Below are 21635 nucleotides of genomic sequence, written 5' to 3'. Positions count from 1 at the left end.
CACCAGGACTCCTTCCTCAATGTCTATACCGTTTGCCTCCCCTGGGACACAATTATCTCTACTAGGAAAGCAAAGAAGTGATTTTGGAGATGAATCCATGACGTAGGGACGTCTATAGAAGTAGTTGGCATCAAAAGGCAGATGCCTGTTCTTCCTAGTTTCCTTAAGGCACAGTGATATACTACTAAATACTAATATTCATTTAAATGTAGGAGTATTCACCTGGTTCTCCAGACCAATATCCCATTATGAGCGCTTCTTATCAGTGGTCTGTTTGTGATGGGCTGACTTGACTCATTAGGTAGAAATGGATGTGATCTACTGAAACATTTGTCTGTTATACTTTATTTGTTCAGTCATGTTCTTTGAATATAGAGAAGAGTGGTCTTTGATCAGGCGTAGGACTTTTTGGTCGATTTATTTTTGATCTGCAAATTATCTTTCGTAGTTATAGTGCCTATGTATGGAAGCAAATCTTCTATTTGAGTTGCTTTTTTACTGTTTATTATATACTATGCTTTTTTTAATGATGTAATTGAATCTGTTTTTATATATAAAATACAAAGCGAACATTAAACAAAACTGTTTATATAGACCATACATTTTATGAAATTTCCTCTAATTTAACTGTATTCTTACTAATGTATTTTAGTTATATTTTTGGACCATTCCAATTTAACTGACACGCAGAATGTAGTTTAGTTTACCAACGGTAGATGGACCATGGTGGACAACATGTGGACAATCTATTTCGAGTCGTGATTTACTGATATTATCCCCAAACTGTCATCACTAAATTAAAGACGGCTAAGAACATCAGGTTATGGAACAGTCTGATATAGGTTTGAACATCCGCTGCATATTTTCTGCTTAGCTTCAGGGAAGATGTTTTGACACATGGTTTCACTCTGTATTCATTGGGAAGGGAAAAAAAAATAGAGGAAATAGCTGTGGTAGATCACAAGATTTTTAGAAAGAAGAAAACACATGCCAGTCTCCCAAAAGAAATAATTCTTGGCTTTAAATGGTGATTTTTTTATTTTTTTTTCTTCTTTAAAGTGTTGGATTTCAGTGGGTGGTTAAAACCGCTTAGTTGTTGAAATGTGATGAAACACCTACTTGAAGACTGATGACTTTATTGGGTTCTTAAATGTGTTTTTTCCTGTGACTCCTTTTACTGTGTCATCAAGAGAAGGCGTATCTTCTAATGTTAAACCAGAAGCTTGACTTTTGACTTTCGGCGTGGACGCGTTTCTCACTCTTGATGTTTGTGATACCTGGTTGGTTGTTTGACTTGTAGATATGCCATTAAAGTTGGTATATTAAGAGGATTGTTACTTGCCATGTCCTGTATTACTAGATGGGTTGATCCAAAGGCGACTGCTTTAGTTTAGGTGAGCCTGCTACATATAGTCACATTAGCAAGAGGGACCTGAAGTACATCACAACTCCAAGTAAAGCAGAAAAAGTTTGAGTTTGCTGATCTTATTGTACAAAAACACAAAATACCTGGCATATATATGGCTTCAGGAGTGCTTGTTGTGATCTTAGTTGATAACGCAGTGCTGGTCACATGCCATTTTCCTTAAAGAGCCTCTTCCTGCTTTTTTAAATCCCCTCCCCCGCCTCCATATTTTACAGGTTTCCGCAAATCTCCGTGACCCTGAAAGCTTATGTGGTGTTGCGTTGCATCAACATCACACCCTTGAACCCTTGCCTAATACACAACATGATTTACACTCCCTAATGGTGTTTTCCTTGCTTTAGCATGAACGTTTTTTCTCAGACACATTGATTGTGTAGCTAAATGTTAATATGAAAATGTGTTACATGAGTGCCTGTGCGCTATTAGATAACGATCTGACATTCCGACAAATTGTAAGCATCTCGGCATCACAGCTGACAACAGATGTAGCTTAATATTTAGCGCATGCCATTAAAACATATGCTTTCTCCCTTCAAAGGAACTTCTTCTCGAAAAGATCAAAAGATGTGAAAGCTTCAGCGCTGAGTGCTCCAGGCTGGAAATTGTTTGGGAAAGTTCCTCCTAGAGAGAATGTTCAGAAAGACTCCAAGATCATTCAGCAGGTAAGCGGAACCAACATATATATTTCTTCAGTAACCTGTGATCTCAAAATACATTTCATCATGTTCACTTAATGTTTATATTAAGACAGTAGAAACATTTTTTTTTATTTTCAAAACAATACAGTTTAGATTTAGCTGTGGAATACAAATAGCTTTTCATAGCTTCAGTAATTTTGTGTGTGATTTGGGCATGTCTATTCATTCTAGTACCCGGAGTTATAAATATATATATGTAGAGAGTGAGAGAGATTGCATGTGTAAACACAAGAGAGCTGGTCTTTTCAAATAGAAATTTGTTACCTTTACTATAAGCTTACAGGAGAAAAGCAGTAGATTGGCCTAGCTTATGTGTTGGCCTACAGTAACTACACACTTGCTCACGCTGCATAAGAGTGCGAACGCATGCGCATTGAAGTTTCAACTTTCCTGAGCACCAGAGACTTCATTGGGCACAGCAGGACTATCTAATAAATGGTGTTCTTGATGGGAACCACATTTAAAGGAGAAAAATCAGCTCTGTGCAAAGGCAGTTGAGGAGCATACCAAGCCCAGGGGCATACCAAGAATATTTGGTACCCTCCACACATACATGACTTTAAACAAATAACATTCACAGAACACATAATACTGCTTTCTATAATAACAAAACCCCAAAAGAACAGGTCCAAATGACCGTACAGTCTATTCTGCAAAGCTAAATTGATTTACATCCTCTACCTTTTTAAGCCTTTTTTCTGCAAATTGATCAATAACTTCATATATTCTATATACGTGTTCACTATATACTTGAGCAAGACATTCATGGTGGTGTAGCATTACTCCAATCACTTTATACTGAGCCAGGCACTGACGGTGGTATACAATAACTCCCATCACACTCACAGACTTACTTATGCTTTCTCACATTCTTAAAATATCTTCCTACCTTTTCTACGTCCGTCTCCTTTTCTGTAGCTCTTCCCTTTCATCTTCCTCCTCCTACTCCTCCTTCACCTGAGCTCCTCTTCTTCTTTTTCTGCCTTCCGGTCAGTGGATGTAGATTCAGTGCAGAGCGCCCGGGATAGCGACCTACCGCTGCCTTGACATTGAGACGGTTAGATGGAGGTCTGTGATCTCCCCAACTGGTGCTTCTCGAGGGGTGGGCATTATAGTCACCCCTCCCCCTCGGGTGCACCATGGGTTAAAAGTGACACTGTATTTTGATGCCGTCTCACATACAGTGCAAGTTTCTTAGTCTGTCACAGAAACCATACATGCAACCAGAGTTTTCCTGTTTTATTGGCTACAAATTCCTATAGCAAATGAATAATTCTTAGCGATTTTGCAGTGTATTGGATATAGCAGGAGAATGCATACTGCTCTGTGAGTATGTGGATAGTGTGCTTTTAGCATTCTACTATCACAGTGTCACATTGGTTCTTAGTTAGGCATGTTAAATATCGGCTCATAAGACTTCAGTCACTGAGAGCTTGTATACACGCTCTCCCAATAAATTTCTTCCCTATAGGGTCAGTTTAATGTCCCATGGGGGCTATCCCAAAGAATAATGAATATTAAAGTAATATATTTGCATTGAGGACATTTGTGTACATTTAATGGGACCTCTCGGCATTAAAGTGCATATGAAAGCTGGAGTGTCCCTTTAAAGCAGGGAGGGGAGGTGTGTGTGCGTTTGTGTGTGTATATATACACATATATATATATATATATATATATATATATATATATATATATATATATATATATATATATATATATATACACACACACATTTTATGTATGTAAGCATGAATGTTGGTGTGTGAGCGTGAATGTGTAAGCTCGTGTATTGCCCCAGGACCCTGTGGTTTCTAGTTACGCCCCTGCTTACCAGTGCACACGCACATTATGCTCCCCTTTAAGCTGGGTTATTCTACACAGAAATGCTATTTTTCTTCCACATGCTGTAAATTTAATGATAATTTTGACATCTGACCTGAGCTGTATGGGGAAATGTTTGTAGTTCTCAAGTATGTTCCCATGTTTCCACACCCTTTCCTGAAGTTGTCTTTAAGGACAAAGTCAATTACTTGAAAGGAGTATAAGTGTTTTGACTGCAGAACTGACATTTGGCCTTTATTGTTTTTTTTTCTTTCTTTTATTATCTTATTCATTTTTTACATTACTCTTATTAATAAGGCTTGAATGGTAACATTAAATACAAATCTTTCTTTGCGTTTTATATTAGTGTATTGCTCTGAAATACTAGCATTTCTCTGTACAGTAGCTAATATTGTTACTGTAGGAGCTAATAAAATGTTCCTGCTGATCTGTTTCTGGGGTAAGAAGACCACTTTTTAGCACCATTCCCCCCCCCCCACACACACACACATAGGCCTTCACTTCAGTGCTCCCTTATGTGCTTGCTATCGATGCTGAGTTTCAGGGTATGATGCCATATTCTGGCACTCAGTTTTTAAGCCATGTACCCGGCGAGCACAGTAGTGAAGGTCTGTAGGAGCAGACCATGTAGGTCCACCATGAGCTAAAGCAAAAGGTAGGGCGAAGAGGAAGAGAGTGTGTGTTTGTGTTTTGAAAGTTTCTGTGTGAAGAAAAGTTTGTATATTGGGGCAGATGTGTTTGTATGGGCAAGTAAAGTGTGTATCTGTGTGTATGCTTAGGGTGTTTGTTTATGTGGGTAAATGTGTGCAAGAGTGTATGTGTTTATCTTGACAGTCTATCCATTTCTATTTTGGTGTTGGGCTTTTGTAAATGGAATAGAATAAATCATGCTAACGAATCTTTAATCTAGGAGAGCTATTAAGTTTTATTTCACACTTTAGGGTTGATAGTGCCCTTCAATGTTAAAATATAGGGCATTTGAGAGAAAAATGGTTCATAAAATGAATGTTTTTAACACAATATTGAACAATAGCTCAACTTGTGTCATGCTTGCCGATTTCTTTGTGTTATTGTGCTCACATTTTCACTTGTGGTGTATCTCACTATGGCTTGAATTCTGTTTTTCTCATTAGGATGACAGTTCTGGCAGTCTATCGTCAGTCTCCACGCCAAATCTTTTAAACACAGGGGTATGGAATTTAATATATTCATTTTCTAGTCCCACCTTTCTCAATGCATGTGCCATCTGTCAATTGCGTAACACCGAAAACTGCATGGAATGTTCATTCACGCACGGTTATTAAAACATCACCTAGAGTCACTGCCTTCAATTAGCGCATCTTTTTTGTAATTTAGGTCACATTGCACATGCACTTCCAGTTCTTCATTGCACCAAAAATATAAACATTAGAAAACAATCTCTAAATACAGGACATATGGATATATCTCCTTTTATTAAGCTAAAATATACCAAAATTCTAATTATTCACCTGCCATTCCTTTAAAACAAAATCAAACTGTGTAATAACGCTCCCTTTTAAGATTGTTTTAATGGGAAACTGAGCTTTTGAGTATTTAAGACCAAGGGCGATTATTAAATCTCCCAGCTTTTGTGACATCTCTCGCATGCTAGGCTTCTGCATATGAATGAGACCAAATGTGGAAGGAGCAAAAACAATGAATCACTGAGAATACTTATTAAATTCACAAACTCACTAAAGTATAAAATATGTAAATCTGCCAAAGTCATTCGCTGCATGTTTTAATCGCATGCAATTTTATTAACTAATTGAGCTGCAAATTATTTCTGTGAAGAGCTAAAAGTAAATGTAATTCTCATTTATAAATGAAATGAATCTAAACTTTTCTGCAATGTTACTCCTACCATGAATGATCCTGGAAATCTGGGTCTGTGCTGGGTGCTTGGGGTAAGGCAGGTGATTATCTGCTTCATGGCGAGCCCTTGCTGCAGGTGTAGTGGTATACCTGGGGACTTTCTAGGTATGACCATACGATTGTCTGTGAGCACTGGCTGCTACTGATGTGTATTAACAGGAACGCAGGCGTTTCAGCTATAGAAAACTGAAACGATTGCACTTTACATATATGTTGGAATTGCCTATTCCCTTTAAACTGTAGAGCAAGGCATCAAGAATAGATATGGAAAATCAGAGCAATCCATGTGGTGAGATGAGATTTCAGATCAGTAAACGCCTAAAATGTGCCAGTGCCTCATCACTTTCCACCTTGTGCTTTAATATTTTCTATATATATATATATAATATATATGAGATGTAAGGGGTATAATTGGAGAATCAGTGAAAAGACAAATTACGTGCAGATTTATCTATTCTGTATGATAATTCAAATTAACACCATATCGTTGTCTTCATATAGGGCTGTCGTGTTTTCCTTTTATTCTATATTTCTCAGTCAAGGCAGCCAAAATGCATGGTCATTTATGACAAAGCTGGTATTGCCCGCTCTGGACCGGTGCGACTGGGCAGCCGTTCACCATTGCCGGCGTTTCCTGCATTTTGAAAATGAGGTAGTAAAAGGCACAACAGTGAATAGAACGTCTTCTTAAACACGGCATAAACCATACGTATACGCGGTATGGAAGCTAGCACCCAAGAATGCAATAGAACAGCCTCTGCACCCCACATGACAGACTGGCTATTTGTAGCCATTAGCCCTCAGTGCCCCCTTGCAGCTAAAAATAAAAGTCTATATAGTGTTTAATAATGAAACGTTTGTGTGTTGTGTGTCTTGTGAGTGTGATGCGCGGCTGAAGACAAGCCGTATGAATCATTACATCCCTTCTCTCCTGTGCCACTGATCAAGAACAATTTCACGACTCAATAGCAATCCTTTCGTATATACAGTATCCATCAAAAGTGTACATTTTTGTAACTATTTTATTTTATCGTTTCATGTGACAACACTGCAGAAATTACACTCTGCTACAATGTAAAGTAGTGAGTGTACAGCCTGTATAACAGTGTAAATTTACTGTCCCCTCAAAATAACTCAACACACAGCCATTAATGTCTACACCCTAATGCCAATATGTGTATCTGTTCTGTTTAATCTATTACAATAAATGTAATAGCGATGTGGTTTTCAATCATATTTTGAGTTAAAACCATTTTAAATTTATTGTAAAATAGAGTATGTACAAGTACGCTACGTATTTCATTTTGAAATAAGGCAAAGAGCTCTTTCCATAAAGCACTTTGTAAAACGTGGAACTCCTTCAGTTGGAAGTCAAGGGTTCAAACCAGAGCTAGTTTATGATATCATCTTCTGTTCGGAATGGAATTACAGAACCACAAATTAGTATTTTAATGAACAAGTGGTTTCCTGTCATCACAAACTAGTAATTGAATTACTCCAGTGGTTACGGGGAGTTCTCCACACTGTTTTTAGTCTGGGGTTCAAAAGGCACACATTTTGTGATGGCTATAACTGTATTTTAACTAAAAAAAACTAAATGAAATATAAAAATATTAATAAAAAATATGCATTATCAAATATGGTACCATATAAAATGGTACAAACTTTTCGGGGATTTATGTACACTAATGAGCGATGGCAAATACATGTCAATCGAGATTATATGAGTGTGAGTATAATATAATGTAAAGGGCGTTGGGAAAATGTATTTTTTCTTTTTTTTTCTGCAGCAGTAAACACAGTGCTCTATACAGTAATGTTGGCCTACATTCATAAAATGGTTTTATTTCCTGTTTTCAATCATTTATCTTTAGACCTTGAGCCTGCCATTGTAGTCAGTCATGCGGTGACTTGCTCGAACACCACGCTAAGATGATTCTTTATGCCGATACCAATGAAATCTATTAGCTAGAACAAAAATATTTAAAAATGGAGAACGTGTAGTAGCGTTCTGTTTTGCAAAAAAAGAAAATGCGCAATATGAAAGCTCATTTTTTAACTGATAGTGATAAAACATCTTCCTTTTAAGGCTCCGTATTAAATAATGCATGCTCCTTCAATGTAAGAGAGGTAATGGCTACCGATTTGAAGTCAATGTATATGTTTTCTCTATAGACTTGTTGAATGGCTCACAAGCATCCTTCCAGTCTAGTATTGAAACCTCAAAAAAAAAATAAAATAACAATCTTGTCTGGAAAGCATTTAATTCCCTTTACTTACATTCCGTTGGCGGAGCAACCAACTTTCCATGGCTATTCCCATGGATGCAAGTCTTTGGAAGCCTTTTCTATTTGTTCATGGATCGTTTTCACAGGTTGGAAAGATCATCACTACAGCAGTGTGATTGCAGACGACATATTGCCGCTAATGTATATAAAAAGCAGTTCTAATGGCAAAAGCGGGTGAATGTCTGCAATTCACAAATGGGTAGTGTGTAACGGTGTATAGATTTTTGAAATGTATTTTTACTTTTTTTTTATTTTTGCATGATAAGATTTTTAAATTTTGTATAATTTGCATGGTTTCTGTCCTAATCTATGTAGCTGAGCAGTTGCTGAAACACAGCTGTGCTTTGACTCATGTGAATCGGGGAATAGAAGCCTTTGGACATGAAGCCAAACCTAGCGCTGTGTAGAAGAAAAGGGATGCTGTAATAATGAGCTCATCCTAGCTTCACCGTATCAAAGGGAGGGACCACTTGACCTTCTGAACTTAGAGCTTCTTTACTGATGGCATCATACTGACATGCCGACGAACGATTCTATTTCAGAAAAGAGGGAAACTGGACATCCATAGCCCCAATATTTCAAACACATTTTGAACTTAATTAAAAGCAAAATAATCGTTCCACTCAGCTCAGCTGCTTTTTATTCTATTTATTTTTTTGCTAAATTCACCAACCACATTTTTTTTCTGATATGGGCAATTTTTTGCTAGCAGCTCGGTGATCATGAAGCTTTATGTCTTCATACTGTTTTTGTTTTGTTTTTTGCTATAATATATATATATATATATATATATATATATATGAGAGAGTGTATGTGTATGTATATGTATATATATATATATATATATATATATATATATATATATATATATATATATATATATATACATACACATACACTCTCTCATATATATATATATATATATATATATATATGTGTGTGTGATATATATATATATATATATATATATATATATATATATATATATATATATATATATATATATATAATGTGTGTGTGATATATATATATATATATATATATATATATTATATATATCACACACACATTATATATATATATATATATATATATATATATAATCTCATATATCAGTGTGTGTGATTTTTCAGGTATCGAGAACATTGTGTCCTTCAAATAGAACATTAAAGTTGACATTTTGAATTCATGGTTCAGTCTGAAAACAAGCTGCATTACGTCATAAATACATTATTGGTCCTGTAGGACCATCTTTTAATGAAGTACCTGTTGTCATTAATTTTGAAGGAGTTAAACTTTTCTTTTTAGAGCAGACCAGAGCAGAACGCATAGAAGATGAGAGAAAAAGAAGTTGCCACTATTTCCTTAATATTTGCGTATAAGAGCGAGTTATTTTGCACACACGAACAATAGCGTTATGAAAGATTGCCCACGGCCTCTTTTAAACTACCCACTGGAACAGTTCTATGTTTCATCAACCTCATAATTGCTGCTTCTTTGTCAAAATATGGAAAATATTTTGACAAACAGTCTTATCGATTGATGGTTCATTCATCCAACGTTTCATATTTAGTTGAACAGCTGGAGCCGAGAGGCACGTTTTCTAAATTTAAAAATGTATTTAACCAGTGTGTTTGAGAACGTTTTTCTTCAACGATAACAGGACGAGAAGTACCAGAGTAATAATTATCCAAATAAGAACGGTGGAGATATTTATTCAATTTAGTGTTTTCAAATGCATAGGTCACTATTTTAAAAGCATTTTCTTTCACGTTAAAGTATGCTGTACTTAAAGTATTCTTTAAACTTGATAAACGTAATTGTCCTTTTTTTCCCATCTAGGAATATGAAGCACGTGCAGGAAGAACTTGTAAAACTTCAGCACAGTCCACAAGACGTAAAAAGTTTGAGTTTGAACCACTTTCCACCACCGCTCTCATTTTGGAAGATCGGCCTGCGTGAGTTGGTTAAATTGTTTTTGTTAAGCATATAAACCTGGAGACTACTAGCGCTTGGCACGTTGCCGTATTCTAGGCCAGGCCATGCTAGGTAGCCCATGCAGGTTCAGATCAGGGCTTTTGGAGATGTTTCTTGTGCGAGGCCTCCATGTTTTTTCCTCCACCCATGCTGTCCTCTTGGGGTGTGATGCCATGGCTGGAGGGAGAGACCTTAATTCAGGTAGGTTTAGGGCATATATGTACCACTGGGCGTACGCAATATGCTGTATCTACAAGAGAAATTATTGTACATTTTCTAAACCTCCGAGAGACACATCTTCAACTATTGTTTTGTTTGCCTGTGAGCTGGAGGTTTGTGGCATTTGCCTAATATCTGATAACTAAAAAGTACCTCTTATGTAGTTATGGACAACATTGGCAACCTAGAGCTAGCATTTTATTCCTGTGAATGCCACAGCCACTACCTACATGTCTAAAGTCTTAATTCTATCTTCCTTCCTGCAAACTTTTCTCTTACTTTGTCCAACTCTGGGCTCAATAGCCTCACTAGTGCTAGAGCTAAATATTTTCTGTAATCAACATGTGATAGTATCTTATAGCATCATGTTTGGTGAATACACCCTGCATATGTGTTTGCATATGATTAACGTGCGCGCATTAGCTGGGGACTCTTGAACCATTCAGAACATTTTAATGGAATGCCGTATTATTACCTTGGTTTGTGTAACCGACTTGTTTTGCTTGCCATTCAGCTAGCATAGTACATCCTTGACATATCAATTTCTGAAGACTTATGTTACATATTTATTCATTTTAAGAAATCTGCCTGCTAAATCAGCCCTGGAAACATTACGTCATCGACAGGAGTATGATGAGATGGTAGCTGAGGCAAAGAAACGTGGTAGGTATGCCTTAAACTTCGCATCTGAACCAATGAAAACTCAGCTGGGACTGTACCGGATGAGATAATGTGTTTGTTGAAAGATGTTTTTGTTTCTGACACTTTTTTTCTGGCTTTTCATGCATATCCACCATTTATGTACATGTTTTCAGAGCATACGAGCCTTTGAAACTGAATACACAAGGAAAGATATAGCACTTACAGCTGGCTCAAGTCCTGAGATGCTAGAGCTGGCTTAAGTTAGCTCCAGGATATTACTTCAGCTTTGTGATCTGAACATTTAATAATATTATTTAGAGCACAACTGAGCTGTAACGTTATTACACGAAGGGACAATACAAAATAAATCATGTACAATTTCATTATTTCTTGAACAATGATGATAGAAAAGGGGAAAAAAAGGAATTTCTGCTCTTACAGATCAGTCGGTAAGTAGGTTTGCTTGGAATTAGATAAACGGTTAAGAACTGCTTAGACCAGTGTGTAGGTGTAATTATTAAATATATTGAATATATATTTAATCTTTGGTTAAAAATGGACTGATTTTTTTTTTTTATAAATCGCCTTTATCTGTATTTATATTCGCTTCTGCTGCCCTCGCGTAAATTAAATCAATAAAGCTCTATTTGTAACAGCCTTGATGGATCATGGATCAAGTGAAGGAGGACACAGCTTATGTAATGTTAGGTTAACAGAAGCACAGTATGTAATTAAATGAAGCCTCGAGGCTCCTGTTCCTCTTGAGAAGACATCGTGAAGATGCCTTCTAGTGGAACTAATGTGTTGCAGGCTTCCCATTTTCAAAGGGCTTACGCTAAATAATGTTATCTGCTAAATGGATAATTGTACTCATTTTATGGTGGGATAGACTCCGCTCAGTACTCTTGTGTTTGGCTAAGATTTTTTTTTTGCTTTTGAAGCATGGACCCTATTAGTAAAGCACACATCTGTTAAACTTTGAAAGAGTTAAAAGGAACATTTTGTTGGAGCCGATGGTTGACTACATGTCCCAGGTTCAACTAACATATTCATAGTGACCCCGTTTTCGACATGTCCGGTTACATTGTGGCAGATCAGGACTATTATCCAACTCGTTTATACATAACTACTTTCTGTTATGTTATGGTAAATGCATAATATATACAGGGGAGCATAACCCTATTTCTGTAAAAATGATGGATACTGTGTCATGAGTTCCAAAGAAGACATTTGTGATAACTTTTAGGCTTTCAGCCTATTAAGAAGTCATCAGAGAGGACATTTCTTCTGATGTAATTATTTGACTTTAGTGAACGGAAATGCCTTCATAGCATATACGAGACCCCAATTCTATAAATATGTGGGGCAGCTAAACCTGGCCTACAACTTAATACATCTATTAAATGTTCTGAAGGTTTATACCTGTAACATAGCACAATATCAGGAAAAAACAGGAAAAAGTCATTCTACTTTGAAACACAAAACTATCAAGAATGAAAACGTGTTTACAGAACACAGATGACTGTTTGGAGCAAATATAGATTTCTGAAACCCCATGTGGATTTTGATACGGAATCACAGCTGGCGGATCTAGTCTGTCTTTACACAGCACTAACGCATCTGGCAGGGGAGGCTCGTAAAAGAGTAATGATAGGAAACACTGGAATAAATCATAATCTGTACGTAGTCTCTGGGCTTCAAAGCATCTCTCCAACTCAGAGGCAGAACATAGGACTGACCAGTGATCACAGCTGGCGTAATTCAGCAAGCGGTTACTTACAGTCGAAATAGTTTATGGCCAATCTACATAGGTGTTAAAATAAGTTATAGATGGAAGCGGTTTCCATTATTTATTACGGTGCGTGCTTGGAGGGAGTTGTAGGGAAATTCTGGGGTTCCCTTACAAGGAAATGGGTAACCATCTAAATGAGTCTCTATTGCCCCTAGACTCTTATTCTTAGAACTGGGACTTCCTAAGCGTGTAACAGATCTTCCTGAATGTGTAACCAGAAATTCCTGCACTGAATGTGAGGTTTTAATTATAAGTGTAATTGTAAATAATCCTGATAAGGTATAATGATAGGAGTAATACTGCTTGCAAGCAGTGCCTTCTTTCTCCTTGGGTGGTAAATCTTGCTTAATTATTGTCTCACACCCTCTAAAAGTGGTTTGTTTTTTTGTTTTTTTTTAAATATATTTACAATAGTAATTTTCTCATACTTTTATTTTATACAGAAGTAAAAGAAGCACAGAGGAGGAAAAAACAAATGAAGGAAAGATTCAAGCAGGAGGAAAATATCGCGAGTGCCATGGTGATTTGGAACACTGAAATTCTGCCAAACTGGGATGTCATGTAGGTGTCTACAATCTGTGATGGCCGACGGGGCAGGGATGTGTGCTGGATATAAGTGACAGGCCTGTAAATGAAAGCAATTCTCATTTTTTTTTGGAATTTCAATGGAAAAAGAGTATGGAATCAACAGCAAAATACGATTTTCCCAGAGGGCAGTCTTTTAAAGTACAGAAAGTCGTACTTAAGATGTGTGATAGTCGTAAGACAAATATTCCATAGATGTGAATTTAAGATAGCATATATATATATATATATATATATATATATATATATATATATATATATATATATATATATATATATATATATATATTTTTTTTTTTTTTCTTTCCAGGCGAAGTACAAGAAGAGTCCGAGATCTTTGGTGGCAAGGCCTACCACCTAGTGTGCGTGGGAAAGTATGGAGCTTGGCTGTAGGAAATGAACTTAATATCACTCCCGGTAAGAAGCCGCAAAGCTTTAAAGAAAGCAAATAAAAGAAATACAAATGGATGACCAGTGTGAGCGTAGATAGAGCCTCCTACCATTTGATAATTGGCAGAAATATCCTCCTAATTAGTCTGACTTGAATATATGAACGTGTTAATAAAACTACAGCTCCCCGTCTTCTCCGTGGTTCTACAATCAAGGTAGCGATTTCTGTGCGTGTGCACGAGGGGAGCTTCAGGACCCCCTCAGCTATCCTACAGCATTAGAATAACGTTAATTGTCATTATTTTTTTGTTAGTTATGTAGGATTTAGTACAACGTACGTATGTGCTTAATATTGGACTATTCGTGTGTTTTTAAATCTGTAGAGCTTTATGAAATCTTCTTGTCAAGAGCTAAGGAACGATGGAAAAGTTTCAGTGAAACTGGCTCCGAAAATGAAACCGAAGGTTAGATGTTCTACTCATGTACATTGACACTTAATTCCCTGAACAGGTGCCTTTTCCTTGTTTTCGGACATTTTGTACAAGCTATTGAAATTAGCAAATTTCCTCAAAATTCGTATGAATCCTAGTCTAAGACCCACTAGCTTTAAAAAAAAAAAAAAAAAAAATTAATAATAATAAAATTAAAAAAAGGATCCACAAAGGCAGTGTGATTATACCTTTAAGTGATATGTTGCTTCTTGTCTTTTTCCTTCCTTTATTTTCAAAATGATGTATTTGCATAGTATAAAACATTTCCAGCATTTAGATAAGCTTTCTCTATGTCTACATATAGCATTTACATTCATGTAATCAAATAGTCGTGATTGCGAAGAGGTTATAGATTAATAACTGTTTTAATAATAAAGAACACACAACCTTATGTATTCCCAAAAGCAAGCATAGATAATGTATCTTATTTTAGATCTACCAAACCACCTAACATTCAATAGATTTATCTAGTTTATAATCATTTGCATGTTTTGAATGGCATGCATTGATTGGCTGCTGTTTTGTACTTGATCGCTCTCTCCATCGATCTGTTTGTGTGATCCTGTAGATACTGGAGTGTCTGTTGCTGACAGAGAAGCCAGCCTGGAGTTAATTAAATTAGATATATCACGAACATTCCCATCACTTTATATTTTCCAGAAGGTAAAATGTGTTTTGTTTTCTTCCCCGTTTCAATTTGAAAGCAGGTTTACTTTAAATGCAACCTCTAATATGATAAAGGAAATTGAATTAATACACATTATCTCCATTGCTTATACTGCAAACTGCACTTATTATTGCATAACTACCATGAAATAAGGTATGATCACTAAGCCAGGGGTCAACAAAGTGCCTTCACCTCTTGTCAAACTACAGCTATCTTGATGGAAATATAGTTCATGCGAGTGATCTCCAAGCTACTTACAAATCCTTCATATTGATATCTGCTTGAAATAAGCTGGATGGTTACTTTACAAGATCCAAAAAATGCAGTTGGCTAGTCAATGTACAAGATAATAAAGGATAACCTATGTCAGGGAAGCCCCCCACACACACAGCAGAAGGTACCACTGCCTGCTTGCCAGGTTTTAAAAAATACCTAAGAGGCTTTGGCAACCCCCTGAACTACCCAGGCTATAGCAAAACCCAATTTGGTTATAAAATGGTAACATGGTAACATGATAACTCCAGCTATCCCCAAAAGTATGGGCTCAAAATTAAAGCACAATTTTTTTATATGTAATCTGAGCATGAATGTAACAGTGTTTATACACAAATAATGGTTACAGAGAACACATACTAAAAATACACACAAAACAGTCCTAAAATAAACGGGATAAAACACAGAAAAACATACAATCCACAGAAGTAAAATAATCTGCAGGGATTTTCTGATGCTATAAGCCGCCTTTCAAAAGAAGTTCAATAAAGGAGATCCATAGTTTTGCTCAGGTTCCTATTCTCATAGCAACTCACCTTTCTTTGTTTCCAGGAGACCGCCATTTGGTGTGACATGGCAGGGGAGTGTTTAGCCCACACACTTTATGATACTACAACTGGTTTAATACATCATGTTTTGTTTGTTATGGTACCTTGTATGTTCCCAATGTTATTACAAGCATTCGGGTATCAAACACCTCCTATGTACCTGTCAGCTATTCAGCCGTTGCTATTTCTTAGGCCCTGTTTAACCCACTTCTGCCATGTTTTCTATCGTTCTGGAAGTCAAACCATCAGCACATAGAACATCTTCATGTTATGATTCTACTATGGAAACTTAACCATATTTCTCAAATCATAACTCTGGAGATGCTAAGTGATGTGTCCCTGTGTGACCCCAGTGCCTGGTTCCCTGTAACAGTTCACTGCACCCATGACAGGACATCTGGTATCTTGTGAAGATGACCTGCTTGGATGCTCCTCATGTTAATGTTCCTTATGGTGGGGTCTGGCAAGGTTTCCAGATAACAACATTTATGGCAGGATATGGCCATCTTCATGCAAGATGCCTTGTTAACCCTTAAAGCATTTTGCTTAACAACCTACAACATACATTTGGAAACCTCTGCCTGAATTTTCATAAGGAAAATATGGCAGAGGCTGCTTTTCCCCGTCAGCATTCATCCATAAAGGAAATTGGCAATATTGCTAGAGCAGTGCTGTCCTCATGCTTGTTACAGATGAGGCCACGGAACTACTGATATCAGAAATGAACGTAATTATAAATATATGGAATACATATATTTGGTCTACTAACCAAAATGAGTAACATATCAGATTGGGAAATACATCTCCTGTTTGTGCAGAATGTAAATTCCTTCCTCACTTAGAATTTATTACAACTCATGAACATTTTTATATGTACAATTCAGAGAGTTTGTCACAGCTGATTTCTTCTACAGGGTGGACCTTATCATGACTTGTTGCACAGCGTGTTAGGAGCTTATACATGCTATAGGCCTGATGTTGGCTATGTAAGTATAATGCGCTTGTTGTGTTGTTGATCTGTTTAGACAATGTCCTTTTTTGTCTATGTTGAGGGCGCTCTCTTCCTTTTGTTTTCATAGTTTGTATAATTATTATACCACTTACAAATTTTTTAACTAAAAGTTTATTTACCACCGACCAAAAATGATTAGTTAAAGCACATAACCTGAACTATTATATAAACTTAAGTGGATTTATTTAACCAGCATTCATGTGGAAGACCCATTGAACTTTGAAAAGACTTTGAAACACCACATTTTATTCAGAAAAAATGCTTTTTCTGATCCAAACTTCAAAGTTGCGTAGTTTCCGTATATTTGTTTCTTGGCAAATGACTGGATGTGCATCCTATTCTCTGTCAGATCTTGATCCAGAAGGCTCTAGTAAGATTTTTATTACCGGGTCTATTAAGGAGACTGTATTTGCACATTTTGGTATTTAAGGTGTAGAATTTAATGCACCTTTAATCTAAAACTTGCATAACATGACTAAATCTTCTAGGATATTGTCACGCTTGCAAATGCCGGGCCCTGACTTGGCTGTTCGGGCAGTACAGGAGTGTGAAGTAACATCCTCAACAAACCTCTTCTCTTTATTCATCTGCAGGTCCAAGGCATGTCCTTCATCGCTGCTGTTCTTATTCTGAACTTGGAGGAAGCAGATGCATTCATCGCATTTGCAAATCTTCTAAACAAGCCATGCCAGCTGGCGTTCTTCCGCGTGGATCACAGCATGGTATGTCATACCAATACCCAACTTCCTTCACTGACTCAGAGAGCCATTCTTCATAATGGAAGCCTTGCTATCCCCCTTTGTAATCACATAAAGAGTCTTTCATTTTCGAGTTTAATGAAGACATAAACAATCTTTGATTTTTCAAGTCTGTTAGTCTGCAGTGTGTTGTCAAACTGAGCTTTTTTTATTGATTTTTTTTTGTAATTCTAATATAGTCGGAAGATATTCATGCAGTAAAATAACTGCAAAGGTATGGAATAAAGAACAAAGAGACTGCATGTATAATTTGTATCCAGTTAACACATCTTTGTATGTATGGTGCTGTGAAAAAAGTATTTGACCTTTCCTGATTTCTAATATTTTTCATATTTGTCACTGTAACATCACCAGATTTGACAGGACTCTTTTGGGGTTGTCTGTTCCTGAAGCGTTACAGCTGCTGTCCCTCTTCTGAGGGATCTATACATCCTTTTCTTAACCAAATTGCACAGTATATATACAGTTTGCTACAATTATATCTCGTTTAGTTTTCAAATTAGTGTTCCAAATAAACAACCAATCTAGAATGCAGGTAGGGAAATAAACTGGCCAATCAGGGTAAAGGAAAAGGAGATCAATATAACCAGTAGCAGAACAGATCAAGTAACCAATAAGTTTTCGAGTGGGGAAGAGGTTTGACACAAGAGTGAGAGACTCCCTTTCATGCTTTCCATCTGGTCACAGTCACACCATAATGTTTTGGATCATTGGCATCTATCAGTCTGGATATAAAGCCATTGCTAAGGCTCTGGGACATTATCTAGAAACTAAGAAAACTTGGAACTGTTGTGAACCCTCCCAGGAGTGGCTGACCTAGCAAAATTCTTTGAGCATCAGGAGGTCACAAAATAATCCAGACTAACATGTTAAGAACTACAGGCCTCACTTGCCTCAGTTAAGGCCAGTTTTCACAATAAGAAAGACAAAATGGCATCCATGGGAGCGTTGCAAGGAGAAAATCACAGCTGACCAAAAAAAGAACACAAAGGCTTGTGTCACATTTGCCAAAAAAAACATCTTGGTGACCTCCAAGAGTTGTGGAATAATATTCTGTGGACTGGTGAGTCATAAATGTAACATTTTGGAAGACACGGGTCCAATTCCACCTGGCGTGACAGCATGCTAAACAGTCAAACACAGTGGCGGTAGTGTGATGGTCTGTGGCTACTTTGCTGCTTTAGGACCTGGGCCACTTTCCGTAACTGATGGAACCATGATTTCCGTTCTTTACCGTGAATGTCCGGCCATCAGATGGTGAACTTAAGCTCAGGCACGGCTGTGAGCTGAAACCCACAACCATGTCTGCCTCCGAATGGCTCAAAAGAAACAAAATAAAGGATTTGCTCAGTCCTGACTTGAATCTGATTGAGATGCTGCAGCATGACCTAAAAAAAGTTGTTCATCTTCTAGCGTTGCTGCCTTCCAGAAATTCTGCCAAGAAGAATGAGCCAAAGTTCTTTGCAAATGTTTGATCGCAGTTATTATTTTATTTTTGCTTATTTATCGTGAAGAGGCAAATACTTTATCACAGCACTCTAGCTAAGCTGCCTTACATTTACTTGGGTTTCTATAAACAAAAATTGTTGTGTAATGCGCCATTTCGAATGCCCTGTCTGCATCTTAGAATATGATGGCGTTGTATAAATCAATAATAGTACAAAACAGTTTTTTTTGTGCCAGACAAGGCTGGGTGAGTTTCATGTAGGTGGTTGACCCTGAGTTTTCCCAAAAACAGCTTTTTTCTTTCTTTTAGATGTTGAAATATTTTGCGGCCTTTGAAGTATTCTTTGAAGAGAACCTCCCCAAACTTTTCCTGCACTTCAATTCCTATAGTCTGACACCAGACCTCTACCTGATAGACTGGTAAGTGAATTATTCTACATTTATTTTTCTTTTGTTTGTTTTTTCCTGGGGGTCTGGTCAGTAAAGTGGGGGAGGGTTGGCAGGAGATTTTTCAGGAGAACTCGGGTTTCAACTCCTTGGCTTCATGAACTTTCATCCCAGTGTGTTTCTGCTGCAGGAAACGTTTGGCTGGCCCTGTATAATGCATAGTCAAATCAGTGGGTCTGTGGTTAACCTGTTGAATTATACAGCCCCAGCTTGGCCACGCTTGCTGGAAAAACATTCTAGTGTTGACTCTTTAGAATTATTAGTGAAGTCAGCGGGTTGAAACCACAATTTGTCTGCTTTTTTGAATCGATGTCCCCTTGTTGCTAATAAATTGTTCTATTTCTCAGGATTTTTACACTATACAGCAAGTCACTGCCACTTGATCTCGCTTGTCGGGTCTGGGATGTCTTCTGCAGGGATGGAGAAGAGTTTTTATTTAGGACAGCTCTGGGAATCCTGCGACTGTATGAAGACATTCTCTTACAGATGGACTTTATTCATATAGCACAGTTCCTAACAAAGCTGCCTGAAGATATCACGTCGGAGAAGCTCTTCAGCTGCATAGCGGCCGTTCAGATGCAAAACAGTAATAAAAAATGGTCCCAGGTCAGTGAAAATAGAAGGTGATGGTTTGAAGTAGGCTTTATCTCTTAAGATACCCGCCTTTAATAGGTTTGAGTCTTGTGAAAATACACATTGCTACTTAATGAGTCGAAGCAGCCCCCATGGAGCTTATAAATGTCTTTATCTCATCCTTGGGGGATTCTGTGATTAGTTATTTTTCTCAAGATATAAGAAGAAACATGGTTGCTCTTAGTCGTATGATTTTGTTATTGCATATGAGAGCTTAAAACTATGTTTTACTCTCCTACGGACATCATGGTTATTAATAAATGGATTTCGTAGATAAGAAAACTCCTACATGGAACAAAATGTAAATTATTAACTATACGTCTTTTCCCTTCTGCAATATTGATGAGCCGCAAGCTGCTTGTTTTAGCTTCGTGTTTGAAACAGCCAATGAGTGTCAAGAAAAAGCAGCCAATCAGGGGCAACGCATTTTATATCTCATATCTCCTCCAGGGCATTTAGCTGGGAAGTGTGGAAAGGGGCAAATGCATATGGGGATATTCTGTAAAAAACCCAAAAACCTAAATTGTGTGTTTTTAATTCCTAGGTCTTCACATCACTAACAAAGGATTACAAAGAAGGCTGATGAGTGCTGACCTCTTAAGTCGATCAACTCACTTTTCTCTGAACTGCGTAAAACCACTTAAAATAATCAGAGGGATCTAGTGTCTATCTTTTGATGGAAAACCACTACCGACAAGTATGATTGGTGAAGCCCCAGGGAATTGCACATTGACTTAAAAGGCGGTGGAATACATACCGACTTTCCGTTCGTCAGTATTAAAGTGAATACGCGTTCAGTTTGCTCGCAACACTGATCGCGTGTTTTTGAAACTAATGGAACATTTACTACTCAAATATTTAATGCAATAAACATTTGTTACAGAAATTTTCCTTGGTACACTAAGTTTTGAAGTATACGTTTTTTAAACTACAGTTGCACTTTTATGTCCCTTTTTTTTGTTTTTGTTTTTTTTAATATAAGTGCAATGGTTATATAAAAGATGCAGTCTGAACCAATCGCTGGTACCAACACAAACTGTGGGTTGCAATCTGCAGAGGACCAAATGGGTTATAATATTGTGCATTTGGTGATCTGTTGAATTGTTAACATCTTTGCTGAACGTTATTTTCTGGGGTCCGTTCCCACCTGCTAAGGTCCGTTAATGTTTATGCAGCCAGTAATGTGATGAATATTGAACATTTTACCACTGTGAAACTACCCACACCATCTGTCCATGTATCTTCTACTTTAGACCTCTGTGGAACAGCCACGTGTGAAACCGTATAGGTTACTGCTGTCCTAGCATGATTCCCTGTTGCAACTGGAGGCATTTGCGCTTCTTAATGTATTTGGGTCCAAACCCTGTTTGTAATTCATGGCTTAGAAACTTGAGTACAAATACAAGGCAAGTACTTATTGGGTAAATAAAATAATCAGTAAGACGCTATAAGTCAGGTCGTTTTTAATTTTGTTATTAAGAAGTACTGTGTATCATTACACTCCAATAATAATCCTGGGTTTCCATCATAACAGCAACATTTTCTCTGTAATTAAACACAAAAAATGAGTTTTTTTCTTTATAGGCATCCAATCTATTACAG

General features: G+C 37.1%; 1 protein-coding gene across 2 annotated transcripts in view; it reads left to right on the top strand.

The window, feature by feature from the left end:
- Positions 1-21635, top strand: part of TBC1D12 (TBC1 domain family member 12) — a 34165-nt gene extending 12530 nt beyond the window's left edge. The window contains exons 2-14 of one of the 2 annotated variants that reach the window (XM_053451282.1): positions 1965-2088; positions 5103-5159; positions 9996-10111; positions 10930-11012; positions 13227-13344; positions 13679-13785; positions 14142-14222; positions 14818-14912; positions 16652-16723; positions 17343-17471; positions 19264-19373; positions 19748-20006; positions 20578-21635. In XM_053451282.1, coding sequence (XP_053307257.1) covers positions 1965-2088; positions 5103-5159; positions 9996-10111; positions 10930-11012; positions 13227-13344; positions 13679-13785; positions 14142-14222; positions 14818-14912; positions 16652-16723; positions 17343-17471; positions 19264-19373; positions 19748-20006; positions 20578-20616 — 1390 coding nt within the window. In that variant the 3' untranslated portion in view covers positions 20617-21635. The remainder of the gene's footprint in view (positions 1-1964; positions 2089-5102; positions 5160-9995; positions 10112-10929; positions 11013-13226; positions 13345-13678; positions 13786-14141; positions 14223-14817; positions 14913-16651; positions 16724-17342; positions 17472-19263; positions 19374-19747; positions 20007-20577) is intronic. The other variant, XM_053451283.1, reaches the window with a different exon arrangement.

The sequence above is a fragment of the Spea bombifrons genome, chromosome 11 (assembly GCF_027358695.1).
Source record: "Spea bombifrons isolate aSpeBom1 chromosome 11, aSpeBom1.2.pri, whole genome shotgun sequence".
In the NCBI taxonomy this organism is placed as follows: Eukaryota; Metazoa; Chordata; class Amphibia; order Anura; family Pelobatidae; genus Spea; species Spea bombifrons.
The sequence above is the reverse complement of the archived record's forward strand: the minus strand, read 5'-3'. Positions and strand labels throughout refer to the sequence as shown.